Raw genomic sequence first — 13,202 nt, 5'->3', positions numbered from 1 at the left:
CGTTGTCCTCTGGTTTTTTTATATTCGGAAGAAGACGGGCTTGGCGTTTTTGTTCCGTTCTTTGGTCTCCGTCATAATTCAAGAGATCTGCCCAAGCTCGTGGTTTTCTATTCCATTGACTGTCGTATAGCGAAATGTTCGACTTTTACCCCAATCCTCCTTTTGGAGTACCGCTCTCTTGTAGTCCCCCGGAATAAAAACACTCTGGGATGAAGAAGAAAAAAAAAACCCCTATTGTACGCGCAAGAAACCCACTTCCTTATTCAAGGAGTAGAAGAATACACCACTTCGACATTCTGTTGTGCGCATGCCCGATATCCAGCGCTCGAAGCGCCGCAAGGGGAAAGACTGGAAACTGCTCTTTGTTACCCCTACTAGCAAAAGCGCAACCCCACGCGGTTTTTTTCCCTGCCCATCTTAATAAGTACTAGTTCGCAGTAGCCCGCTGTGGCGCCCTAGGTAATGTCAAAGTGGTGTATTAACATTGCCAGAATTTTGATTAGATATTGGTGGGTAAATGGAGCACAAAATATGAATCCGGAATTGGTCAGTGTTTCCCCAAACGCGTTAATGTTTCAATTTCCTTATTCGCCTTTGCCCTGTATGACCAAAATATTTGGTGACAATATTATTTTATAGCCTGGTCACTAGACTGCACTCCTAGAGTCAGAAAGAATAGCTATTTGTAGACCAATAATAGACGTAAAACTAACTGGTGCTGATATACACTTTTTCCAGATAAAATTACGTTAATTTTGTTCATGAAGCTATTTACGACTTTTTAATTTGTCAATCGCTTTTAACCTTAAATGAATCAATATATATTACGTTATCCAAGTTTACCATGCAATTAATGACTACGTTAATGGTTATTCCACAAATAATCATAATTTCAATATAATTGTTTCAATTTGACAGTGAATTTTCTCGAAATTAATGGAATAGACTCCTTGGGTTATGGGTGTTTTGTTACTCGAAGGAACGGATTTAGGGTATAAGAAAAGAAAAGAGGGTAGGAGTAAATTCTTTGGCTCGGTGACATCAAAGTATCATTAGAATTGATGACGACGAAGAAAGGACACTAATGTTGCAGAAACTGGAACTAGGAACTGTAGAAAGCGTAGTCGTCTCAGCGCGTTATGTCGACTGAGTCTGTTTCTATTTTATTTTTATTTTTTTTCTCTCTTCATAAAAACAAGCATTTTCGGTTATGAAATTTATTTTTTTGCGTGGAAGTCTACTTTGAGTTCTTATAAATACATTTTTCGTGTTTGACGATTTGTCCTCATTTCGCCGAATACCTCTTCTCAATTCCCATTTATATTGAAATGCATTTTATCATAAAAAACGTTTAGCCACAGAAAAAAAAAACTTCGTTAAAAAGAATCATTTTCAGTTACGTTACTAAATTAAATATCAAATTTTAAGCCGCATATTTCAAAGTGTCTGTTGATTAAAGCGTTTCATAATAGTTAAGGAATAATGGTTTTTCACACTGTCATGTTCTTGGTAATTAAAAATTCTTCCTCTGGATGACATATTTTTAATAATAATAATTATTGTCACGCTCATGGTTCTTATAACTATTATTCTCAGTGTTGTGTTTCGGACGTATATAATCAAACCACCATTTGTCAAAAACAGCGCTACTCAATTCCAATTGCTAGCCTAGCAAAGACATTTTATTTTGAAAGACAGAAGTATTTTGTGGGATAAATTTTAATTCAGTGTCGTTCTAAATAACGTTCCGGAAGCATCGCCAATTTGTTTAACAAATTTCAAACCCTCGACTACATTAAACTGTCGTACTATAGCATCAGCTAAATTAATAAGTTATCAAAATAATAGAGCTTTAGCAAAACATGTGCACGATATATAAGCAATTTCCGTTGCGCCTCGTATTTAATACGGAAGTAGAGCCATACCACAACTTATCATCGAACAGCGTTTAGTTTTAGGGGCTCGGCTGAACTAAGCTAATGTTTTAGTTTAATTGTGGATTTTTTATATACAGCAAGAATGTTCAACCGTGGTTTAGTTATTATTTTAGTTATTTGTTGTATTAGTTTATATTTTGATCTCACCTTAGCAAAATCAACCAAAGGTATGTTTCTAGCAATATCTTACAAGCAATCTGCGATATCAGTTAGTCAATTAAAGGAAACTCTTTATAATTTTGCAGGTAAATTCGCTACGGCTAATACACCTTTGAAGAAAGCTAATGGAGCTCAACATTTAAATCGACGAGATGTTGATCAAGAAACAGATCCAAAGGGTTTCCGCGCCTTTACAATCAGTGAACATATGGAAGACACGGGGGAATTAAGTTCTAAAGTTCATGTTTAATTAAAGCATATGAAAGTATGAAGTTTTATGTTAAGTTGTAGTGTTATGTATTTAAGTCTGATTTGAAAATGAACATTAAAAAGCGCCTGTAATTTTCCTTTTACCAAACTTGAAAGATTTTATACATCTATCAGCAAAAAGGCAACCGGCGTTTGCCCGAACAGCGTCTCACTTTATAGCCACCATTTTAAAAGATGGCGTCGGAATTAAAAAAATCTTTCTTAATATGCACATACTACTTAAGAGTAACGTCCCTGCGAAATTTCAGCCTTCTAGGTAAACCGGTTTGGGCTGGGCGTTGATTGTCATCAGTCAGCCAGGATAGATGTAGAAGACAGATGAGCATTAAATGTATTGTTTTCTCAAACATTTTCTTGCGAATTTCTTAAATTTTCTGTTTTTCTAAAACTTGGACATAAAATTTGGTTACTAATCATCCAGAAATTTAATTAATATTATCCGTCACTACATAGGAGAATGATTTTCTGAGTCGTGTATAATATTAATTTAGGTTTCCGTCTCTCCCTCGTTAAAATTTGCAAATCAAATACTAAGGATGATAATTTTCGTAATCATTCAAACCATTAGTCAATTTCCAAAGAAAATTGGCCAATTTAATTTGTTTATTTGAATTTAATAACCGTTTTTGTCATCAATAAATTGGGAGTTTGTGAAACACTAAATTCGTTACTGGGATGGCGCAGAGTTTTTATATAAATATTGGCTTGAATCGAGTAATTTATCGGATAACACCTTGAGCGTGGCATATAGCCCGCGCTTTAATGAGATAGAGGTTTGGAATTTTAATGACGACCTAAGCCTTGCCGAAATTGGAAACGAGAGACACGAGCTTATATAGTTACGTGATCGTCGCTTAAACGTCTCTATTGGCTTCTCAGAAAAGCGCCGTGATGACTTAGCTCTAAAATCCTTTGGGAAAACGAATATGTTAAACAATGATCTCGATCCCCCCTCCTATTATGAAAGTTCCTTAGAGGAAGTAAATAAGGAAATAGAGTTTCCCCCGAACAGCGACATCAATTCAAATAATGAAAGTTATAAAAATTGATGTACTAGGTGTTTCTGATATGTCTGCCATAAATACAGTGGGATGTTCTTTAAGAAATCAATTTTGAGTCTAAAATGTAACTTCTATCTCCATTTTGCCCTGAGGGTCATTGTTGTCAAGTTAAGATTGTCCAGAGTATTTTAGGGATGACCCCTTAAATCTTATTAAGAAACTGAAGGACAATGATTTCTAATTTAATTAAGGGGTCATCCATAAAACACTCAAATCATAACTCGAAAACAAACAGGATGTCATGGAACATTTTCGACTCAAAATCTCCCAAAGATCCGGTGCTTTTTACCACGGTATCTTACTACCAGAAAGAATTTCACGAGTGACCGATTGTAACCAGGAACCATAGTTGAATTTCAAATTCTGAGCATACGTTCTTGTACAATTTGAAATTGTAAATATTATTGCAAATATATTTTAAAAGAAACACAACAAATATCAGAATGGTGTACGCGTAACTACATCCAGTATGGAAGAGGAAACACTTGACCGCGAATACACAAATGCCACAAGGAAATTTATATCTAAAAGATGAAATAGTATGTTAAATGACTCTGGAACATTAAGATAAATTTTGTCATATTACCAAATTTTCTCGAATTCCAACTTTCCAAGTATTTACTCCAAGTCCCATCGACGCATGAAGTAGCGATCCCTTTAACGCTCTTATCGCCAACCGCTATATACATTGAGAAAATCGTCATTTCTGTCAAGGGATGCCTCCCTGGACACTATAGCGTCTTAAAGGGAAAATGGTGTAATTTCAATTCGAAATGCGCCAGCTACGGCGACCTTACTACGTGATGGTTTTTACCATGTCTACGAGTGGTCACCATCCATAGCACGAAGCCTCGATCGAAAGGATCGATGATAGCGTCGAATAGCCAGTCGCATTACCGGGGATCCAAGATTATATAACGGTAAACAGAATGCGAGACCTTCAGGGAGTCTTGTATTGGGAATATTATCAGAGATAGATCCTTTACTTTAAATCCCACCAGAGGACCGCCTCCGTGACCTCTCGCGTCGCTGTATAACAAAGGAGTCTAGTCCCATTCTACGCCAAGCTATACACGCAGCGGAGAAATTCGGTTCTAATTCGTTGAGCGTGAATAACCTTAAGTCACACGTCGCTACATTCCGCCCTAATACTGAATACGTCCATTTATGCTTATTACTAAATCCCTTGGCCAACTTTACAGAGTTAAATTAACTATAGATGTTAAAGATACCTCCAAGCTCTTAAATCCTTAAACAATGCGACTGCTTTTGGGTTTACAATAAATTAAACTTATATTAGACCCTCCTACCAGAGTTTTTATCAACTCTTCTGTCGTGAATTTCAAGAGATGCTCCATAAAAGACGACATATTCTCATCCCAAAACTATTGTTCAGGTCCAAAAAAGGCCTTCTCAGAGACACAGCTTCTGGCTCAACTAGATGGGTCGTAACCCGCTTACCATTATAACTTTGATGCAAAAGGGAACCATGGACCCTACAACCCAATTTAATCTACGAATGTTCTCGGATCTTATACAAAATACAAATGTTATCAGATAAAGAATTGAGGATTTACAAAGTTTCACGGTAGGTCACTTGAGGGTAAAACATTACGTTGCTTACGTATAGCTAAGAACGTTAATTATATGTTTGTGGAACATTTAGAACGAGCAGAAGTCTCGGGAAATAACTTTGGGTTACGCTTTCGTGGTTTTCCTTAATTAATAGTCAATTTTGGTATGAAACTTCGATTTATTTCGAGTTTAAAATGGTCAATTTCTGCTTGTTACTTCAACCGTGATTAAATAAATTGAGCGAGGACTTCATTCAATACGAGTCGGTATATATAGTGGTCATAACCGTACGCGCCTTTCAGGAACTCGCGCCTCGCAGCCATTAGGATTCTTCGAATCTTACGAAGCCTTTCGGAATTAGCCAGCTTTACACGCTATAAAAGCAGAAGTATTTGAAGACGTTATTACGAGGAAGGCGAAAAGCGGTGTTGTTATATTGGCGACTCCCTTCTACATGTACGTTTTCTAATCTAAAATGAGACAAATAGCCCCGACTTCATTGATTGTAAATTAGGGGAGTTTCTCCGAATTATATACAGGTATAGGAAAATCGAATTTAGAAAGCCAGGAAAGGCGTGTCGCCACCCGCTAGCCTTACCGTGCCTTATGCGAAATTTGGGTTTCAAAACTAACTGGATCAGAATTTTCCTTGGTAACTGATAAAACATGATTTTCACCGAGTCAATGAACCATTAGTGAAAATCTATCCCGTATGAACTGCAAAAAGTGAACAAAATGAATGTTCGCAATATCAAGAATTCTAGTTTCGTGATTTAACCAGGGTGATAGATCCACCACGAATTAAAGGGTTTGTTCTTTGGTTCAAAATGAGTGGAAAATGTCAATGAACATAAGGAATACTACATTTAGTTACGGAGATATAGACTCTCAAACATTTGTTTGATTTACCCGTTTCTTCATTTAACTCCTTGTTCTTCGGCAACATCTTTCCATTTCTTCTATAATTGTATGTTTTTTGAAGGGCCACCCAGTTGACACTCTAATCCTTGACGCTCGTAAACACGGGTCCCTAAAAATCTACATATTTGTAATTCAACCTAACGGCGCTGCAATAAGTCCTCGAGATGCTAGGTGATAAATCCTTTAGTAATTAACATACGTCAAGTGATATTTTTATATCCAAAACTTATTATATACAGCAGTTCATGAGCTAATTTAATTACGTACAATTTTTAATTTTCATAAACAGCAAATTCTATTAAAGATCTGTGACCTTTGTTGAGCTAAAATGAAACCGAGCGAGCGACTTAAGGAAACTTACAGACTTGACTTTTGGTATAGTTGTATTCTCTGCTGGCGCGGTCTGCTATCGTCGTGGTCGAGTACTCCACTTTTGCGCGGTTTACAGAGGCGATAATAGTTGGCAGGGTTTAGTAACGAAGGTAGATGCGGGATTAATTTTGACAAGCGAACCGTACATCGGCTGCGCCTGAATAAATTTTGTGGACGGCCGAGCTCTTTATATTCGAGATAATTATTTCGTCGAGATTTCTAGAAATTAAGCTTCATTTATTCTTTCGTTGAGGAAAACTGTTAACACGTGTTTGTAGGAACGTTACGATAAAGGGGGTAGTAATTACGAAGTAAGTACAAGGACTCTCAATGGAAATAAAGGTGCTGCGGTTATACTATTTTTATATTTCTCACGTATTTGAGAAAGTTGTTTGGTCTTTATACGAGTCTTTACTTGATTTGACCTCAGACCACCTAACAATGGACAGACAAAGAAGGGTTAAACCCGCGTTAACAAATGGCAATGCGTAGCAGGCGCCCTCACTCGTCTACCGACCGCAATTTGGCGACAAATTTTACCAGGGTTTGGTGATGAACTTGGGACACTCGCCGCCACAACGCTGGTATCAGGCGTAAGCAAACCTAGCTGCCTGTCCATGGTTACGTGGTCTGATGGCCAAACCAAAATGCGTGGTAAATACCGCAGTAACGCTGTTGGAGAAGTTGAATTGAAAGTAGTTTGGTGGGTTCCTCTCAAGGTTTGGGTCGGCAAATCACTAGTCATTAAGTCTTTAATGAACGTCCTATTCTAGACAGACACATTTCAGCTTCATGAATGTCTCCTAATTAAGCATCATTTTATCGAGTTTGAGAGTTGTAAAAAACGTTAGTTCCTTAAATAAATAGCACATCATCCTGCAGATACGGCTGGGTCCAAAGACTATTTATTGTCTCCATAGACAGGAAACTCTTTTCAGTTTCCATTTTCTTAAACCATTCGAGACACTTAGCTAGTAATGTCATAAATATCAAGCCAAAACAACTTTCGCGTATTAGATACGCTCTGCGCGACGTGCACTTTCAATGAACTAAGTGATATTGATCATCATTGCCTCTCGAGTCTTCTCGGACTATATTCCAATACATATTGTACCTGTCCGAACGAACTGACGTTGAACAATTGTCGCCCTTAATTCAAACAAGGACACGAATACATAGTAGCTAGTTATATCTAGTCTCGTCGTTCTCTTTTAGAAGCTGCAGTCTAGAAATCCCCGTACCTCGTTTTCCTTTAGAAAGAAGAGGCATTGAAAGCGTCCCGAAGAGAGGGTCGCGTATTGTCAAGAAGCTTTTGCAACTCTGTCTAGTAACAGTTGTTCGTGACGGCTGCCGCTATACTAGCCCAGTGTGACGCTGAAAAGCGCGTGTAAAGAGACTAGCCGGAGTATATTGTGAAAGGAAAATTCCTAGGAATTCTTAATTTAGTTACAAATATTCTGATTTTCGCTTGTTGCCAAAATCGTTTCTGGACCTTTTCCTTTACCTTCCTTGTTGATCTTCACACACCGCGCTATTAGGGTTAAGTAAAACCAAAAGTAACTTTCAATTATTTGACTCTAAGTACAATTGATCTTTTGTTAAGAAATGTTTTTGATAAGTTCATCAAGTAACCCAAACTTCATTTCTCAATTTAAATTCGCGAAAGATTTATTTATACTCTAATACCGAACCAAACGAAATCTAACCTTCGTTGTAAGGGTTCTTGGAGAGATGGAGACTCTTAAAATTACACAAGTTTTCAATTTCGAAGAAATTAATGCACCAATCCAACACAACCTAACCTTACCTGACCTAAAATTGGGCCTAGGGGTGTTGGTTTACAGTCATATTCTCTTTAAACTACTGCCATACCTTACTTTTCAAATGGGACGATACTGATTAACTATGGTGGCATTATGTTAACTCTCAGCGTGTTTACGTATATTTCAAGTATGAGAGTGATTAAGGATGCTGTGAAACCCAAGAGACAAATGCGAAAAATGACCATAAAAGCGGACACGTTGAGTACAACGAATATCTCTGGTGTTTCTGTTTTCTGACACGGATGTAATTCGTTTTTCAAAGAAGGGTTCAAATCTTCAAAGCAATCGCCCTCAGTTAACTGACGCAACCTGAAAAATTACACTTACTCCACCATAAACGTATTTAATTTAACTTTTTAGAAGAAGGAGACACTAACCTTTTGTTGACGGTCTTGATGAGTGTTTGCGAAATATTTTTCTTGAAATATATCACCCAGTACGTTATCATTAAAGGTTTACTTAGTTTCATTTTGCAGTTTCCTGTCTTGTTGTATCTGTTCTTAATTACATTCCAGTTAAGAATCTCCGAGGAGATGCTAAATTTCTCTCGATTTTCGATTGCAGCATGAATGTCAACATTTTCTCTTACGTTGTCGAAACTCTGGTAACAGGAATCCGGGTTCGCTTGAGCTCGTTTTAATATTTCCGCGTACGCTTTTTTAGACATTGAACTTTTCTAAATTAAAAAATGGGAAACATTAAATCAATATTTTCGTGTCTTTTTTCAAACCGGGAAGAGAACTGCGAATGACTTCGTTCGCATTATCGAAAGCTGACCTGGATTAAACTAGAATATGCAGAGTTCTTAGCCATCAAAGGCTTCGCATTAGGAAAGTTAAATACATCATCCACGCTGTTGAAGGGAATAACTTCCAGTTTGCTAGAAAACTTAGACGTCATTTCTGATGATACGAAAACCAATACAATGAAAGACCCCAGACACCATAAAAGCGAAAGAAAACGAGTGACTCCGTTGCACTTGAAACTTTGAGGAGCTTGGGGTAGGACGCGATTAAAATTAAAATTCAAAACTTGAGATCGTTACTTTAAACGTTCTTACTCGTTCCTAGAAGGCATTGGACCAAAAACATCGAGCGTAGTTCCAATTTCGCGTTCCCATATTTAGAGTTTAGTTTCGACGTTACGTAAATCAACAGAGGGACACAAAGGAGCACCACAATTATCTAGATACATTTAAAATTAGCACTTTTAAGCGTAAATAGGCCAATTGCTTCAAGATGTCTATACATAGTAAGACTAAATAAATTATATAGGTTAATCAATCAAATCTACGGCAACTTACCCATTTGTCGACAACAGAATAAATATCATTCTCATTTTTTTCCTTAGTTCCGAATAATATTTGGGTTCTTGAAATCAAGAAAGGGTGCGAAGTTGAGAAGGCGTTGAAACGATCACCGAGTAATAACATAGGAGATGCCGAAAAATCCCCTTCCTGTGTATTTAAAATATTTACTTCATTGTTACTTTAAGAAGTTCATTAAGAGTTCACTCTTATTTCTAGAAAAACATGGAGAGACTAAAAGATTCAAATTCCATCCTCCTCGCGTACACTTAGTGACAATGAGCTTGTGATCTTTCATGATAGTCTCATACCACATGACAAAGAGTTTGTAAATACTGCCTTGGCATAACTAAAGGTTTTTTTCTATTTTTGACTTAACAATTGAAAGTTTAATATTAACTACACAGATTGAGCTCTTTAGATTTAGAACAAAAACTAGCGAATGAAATTTCACTAGAAAGTACACGAGGGCTGTAACAGAATCTAAAGGATACGTCTCCATATTCTTAACAACTTGAATGAACTCTTTACATTTCAAATTATAAAACAAAATACATTTCTTTCGAGCATTCCTAAAAGCCCATTCCAAGAATTATTAATTTTCGCTCCCCAAAACTGATCAGCATTCGGTATAACAGTAACGCTGAAAAAATATTTTCAAGATTGGAATTATAACGAGTAACGCAAAAGCGGACCACTATAGCGTTGAGACTTCTTACTTGATGATATTGTCAAATATTTGTAGAACATGGAGAAATTTAATCATATAGCCGGTTTTCTCTTCTTGGTCATTCAAAATGATGTGGGGTGTGAACTAGAAACAATGATTATCCCCGACTTTTAATTAGACGAATGGAATAAGTAAAAGCTTAAAAACTTACTTCGAGAAAAGGGGCTTTGTAGAATTTTGCTGTTCCGACTTCCATTATATCTTTCTTTGTTGTCGAATCAATAATAGTTGTAGATTATATGTCAATTTTCAATTGTAGCAGCGGTGGGTTCTTGGAACGGAGTAAATTCACGAATTAATTGTTTTCTGCATGGTACACTTAGCATGGCGCTTACTACGATGTGGTAACCGTCTTGTATTCTTTTGAGTTAAAGGTATCTTTCCGGGATCGATTCTGACATATCGCGTGCATGCACTCAGGCTAGGAATATAAAGGCCACAGTCGAAGATAATTGTTTGCGTGTTTGGACTTATTCCGAGAGTGTTCCTTATAATTGCTAGCTTGAGTTAATATTGCGCGATGTCGAAACAAATTTAAACGAGATTATTAAATCGAATTCTTAGGTAGGTGTATTCTTATAAAATTTATGAATAAGGAATATCAATCGAATGAAATAGTTAATTATACATGTAGCTCTTTCGGGTGTTTTTCAATTCGGTTCGTACTGCGATATGGTAACCGTTCAATATTATTTGGTTTGCGAGTTGAAGTTAACACGTATGACTGGTTTCTAGCACATTGCGTGAACCTAAGTGAAAACTAAAACTAAAACTCTGTATTTATGAAATCGATTTTCAAGCGTTCACATTATTTTCATAACCAACAATCGCATTGAATTATTTATAAGGTGTTGGCCATAATGCAATTGCGATACTCTACTAAGCCAAAGATTGGCTCGGTAGAAGAAAATATTTGCTTTAACCGAGGGGTGAAACATTTACTCTTCTATCGAAGTCACGGAATCGAGAAATCTCTCTCGTGAAATCACAAAATATTCGATAAAATCTATCAATCTCCGAAGACATTAAGAGTTCTCAGACGAAATCACTAACGGAGGGAATCACGGAATATTTATGAAAATTTAAAAATAATTCAATATACCACTGACGGAACCCTCGTTTTGAACCTTCCAGCTGTTTCCAATGACAATTATGCAATAAAGCAATAAAGGTTGTTTCAGGTAAAATATTACTCAAAAGCCTACATGGAAAAACGTGAAAGGGAGGGATGACAATTGAATTTCCCCATTCCAAATAAGTGAATGTATGAAACGCTTATTTAGTTGTGGCTTGATCAGCTTGTTTTTATGTACCCGAAACATCAATGCATACATCAAATGGCACAGTAACCCGTCGTGATTTGAGAGGGCGACGTCAAATGATGCCACACGTCACAGATGACGCGTCTGGTACATTCTCTCCACTGGCGCAAGTGTATGATTTATGGACGGATTTGACCTGGAGGTCACGATGGTCAGAAATCCATCGAAACAAAATAGTATTTTACCCTTCTTATTCATTAATTAATAAATTAAACATCATACTCATTTGTAGCAGTGCTGGTCAGTGGCCGAATAGTTTTGATACGTTTAATACGAGGGGGAACAAAAACAGAACGCGTAAGAAGCAAGTGTTTTATTTATCGCCTTTATGGGAGTGACGAGTGCGTAAGTTTTTGGTTTATTTGGGGCAATAGAGAGGAGCGAGTCCTTAAGACTGACCGAGGAAACTGTCCCATTTATAGATCATGTTCTCTCTTTGGGACAATCAAAAGAATAAAAGTCAGATACCACGGACGAGAATTTTGGGTGGTTTGCGCTGCTGTTCGCCTTTCGACGAAAAAGAAAAAAAAAAGTCATTCTTTTTCACTGACCATTAACGCTGTGGTCCTAACTCGCCGTGGATTCCACCTTCTTGACTTCAATTTCTAGCGTAGAAAAATCCAATAGATATCAAGGAGTTTCCTCGGTCGTCGGCAAATGGCGAGTCATCTATTATGAGCAATTCCAACTCATTGTTTTTTACTTTTTTTTCTTTTTTTTCACTGTTTCCTTTTGGTAAGTCCCTTTGCTCTACGCCCAATCTTCACGGTTTTATTTGTCTTCATCCCAATGTTTTTGAGAATGTACTTTATAATAATGTCACAAGTGGTGTGTTAACGGAGGAAATTGTTTTGTTGTCATCACGGTGGTGTACTTTGTGTAAGACAGCTTGAGTGTTCGTTGGGTTCCAAGGTTAGATTAGTCAATAAAATGGTAATTTACCCATAAATAATTTCTGAAATTTAAGAATTATTTCCATTATGTTTTTATGAATTTCAAGGCTGCAACTGTAGGATACTTATAACATTTCATTGATGGTGAACCTGGTGTGTATGGGCTTGACCACATTTATTTTGTATTTTCTTTAGTATTTCGGTTCGACCTATATAATAGAGAAGCTCAATATATCTCGAGGCAGCGATTGTTAGAGCAATATAAAACATTAAGGGAGTACTCTCCGGTTCGCGTTGCTTCCCGAATCGTTTTAACGGTATATCTTTTTTGTTTCATCTTCTTTTCTCCGACCCTTAGGCCCTTTCTGATGGTACTTTTGAGGTTATACTCCTTCGGAAGCCGTTTGAACCCTGGCTCTCTATGCTCGTAATACGTTTATATATACTTTAGTGCCGAAAATGAACTTGGAAGAGAAAATTCTTTCGACGAGCCTCAGGTTTTTTTCTTTTTTTTTTTTTGGTCACTCGGGAGTTTCAAAAATAACGAAGATTATTTACCTTATGGACTTAAGGTTAAATATTATAAAAGCTTATTGCTCTTAGAAATTTTTAACCACGTTTACCGTAAATCTCTATTGGTATAAGGTTCAAAGGTTTCATATTGTTAGAGGTTGTTTGGTAAAAAAATATTGAAATAGTGTTCACAATCATCCGCATTAAAATATAAACCGGCCTTCTTATGAAGATGGTATCAGGAATCATTTTGGAGCGATTTTCTCAGCGTATCTACTCAGATTTTAAGAGACAATCATTGGGACAACAAATACTTATTT

General features: G+C 36.8%; 1 protein-coding gene and 1 long non-coding RNA gene across 2 annotated transcripts; one reads left to right on the top strand and one right to left on the bottom strand.

Moving 5' to 3' along the window:
- Positions 1 to 1,232: 1,232 nt before the first annotated feature.
- LOC149674026 (uncharacterized) lies at positions 1,233 to 2,346 on the top strand. The gene is made up of 2 exons (XR_016367055.1): positions 1,233 to 2,104; positions 2,183 to 2,346. It is a non-coding gene; the product is annotated as an uncharacterized LOC149674026 (long non-coding RNA).
- Positions 2,347 to 8,188: 5,842 nt separating this feature from the next.
- LOC149674025 (uncharacterized) lies at positions 8,189 to 9,297 on the bottom strand. Its single transcript, XM_089839996.1, has 4 exons — positions 9,179 to 9,297; positions 8,896 to 9,113; positions 8,496 to 8,794; positions 8,189 to 8,427 (listed from the first exon to the last, which is right to left on the bottom strand). Exons 1-4 carry the CDS (start codon positions 9,207 to 9,209, stop codon positions 8,199 to 8,201), a joined length of 777 nt encoding a protein of 258 aa, XP_089696122.1. The 5' UTR covers positions 9,210 to 9,297; the 3' UTR covers positions 8,189 to 8,198.
- Positions 9,298 to 13,202: the final 3,905 nt, after the last annotated feature.

Source organism: Phalangium opilio, unplaced genomic scaffold (assembly GCF_054372755.1).
Source record: "Phalangium opilio isolate 3A_F unplaced genomic scaffold, DU_Popi_V2 ptg000048l_1, whole genome shotgun sequence".
Classification (NCBI taxonomy): domain Eukaryota; kingdom Metazoa; phylum Arthropoda; class Arachnida; order Opiliones; family Phalangiidae; genus Phalangium; species Phalangium opilio.
The sequence above is the reverse complement of the archived record's forward strand: the minus strand, read 5'-3'. Positions and strand labels throughout refer to the sequence as shown.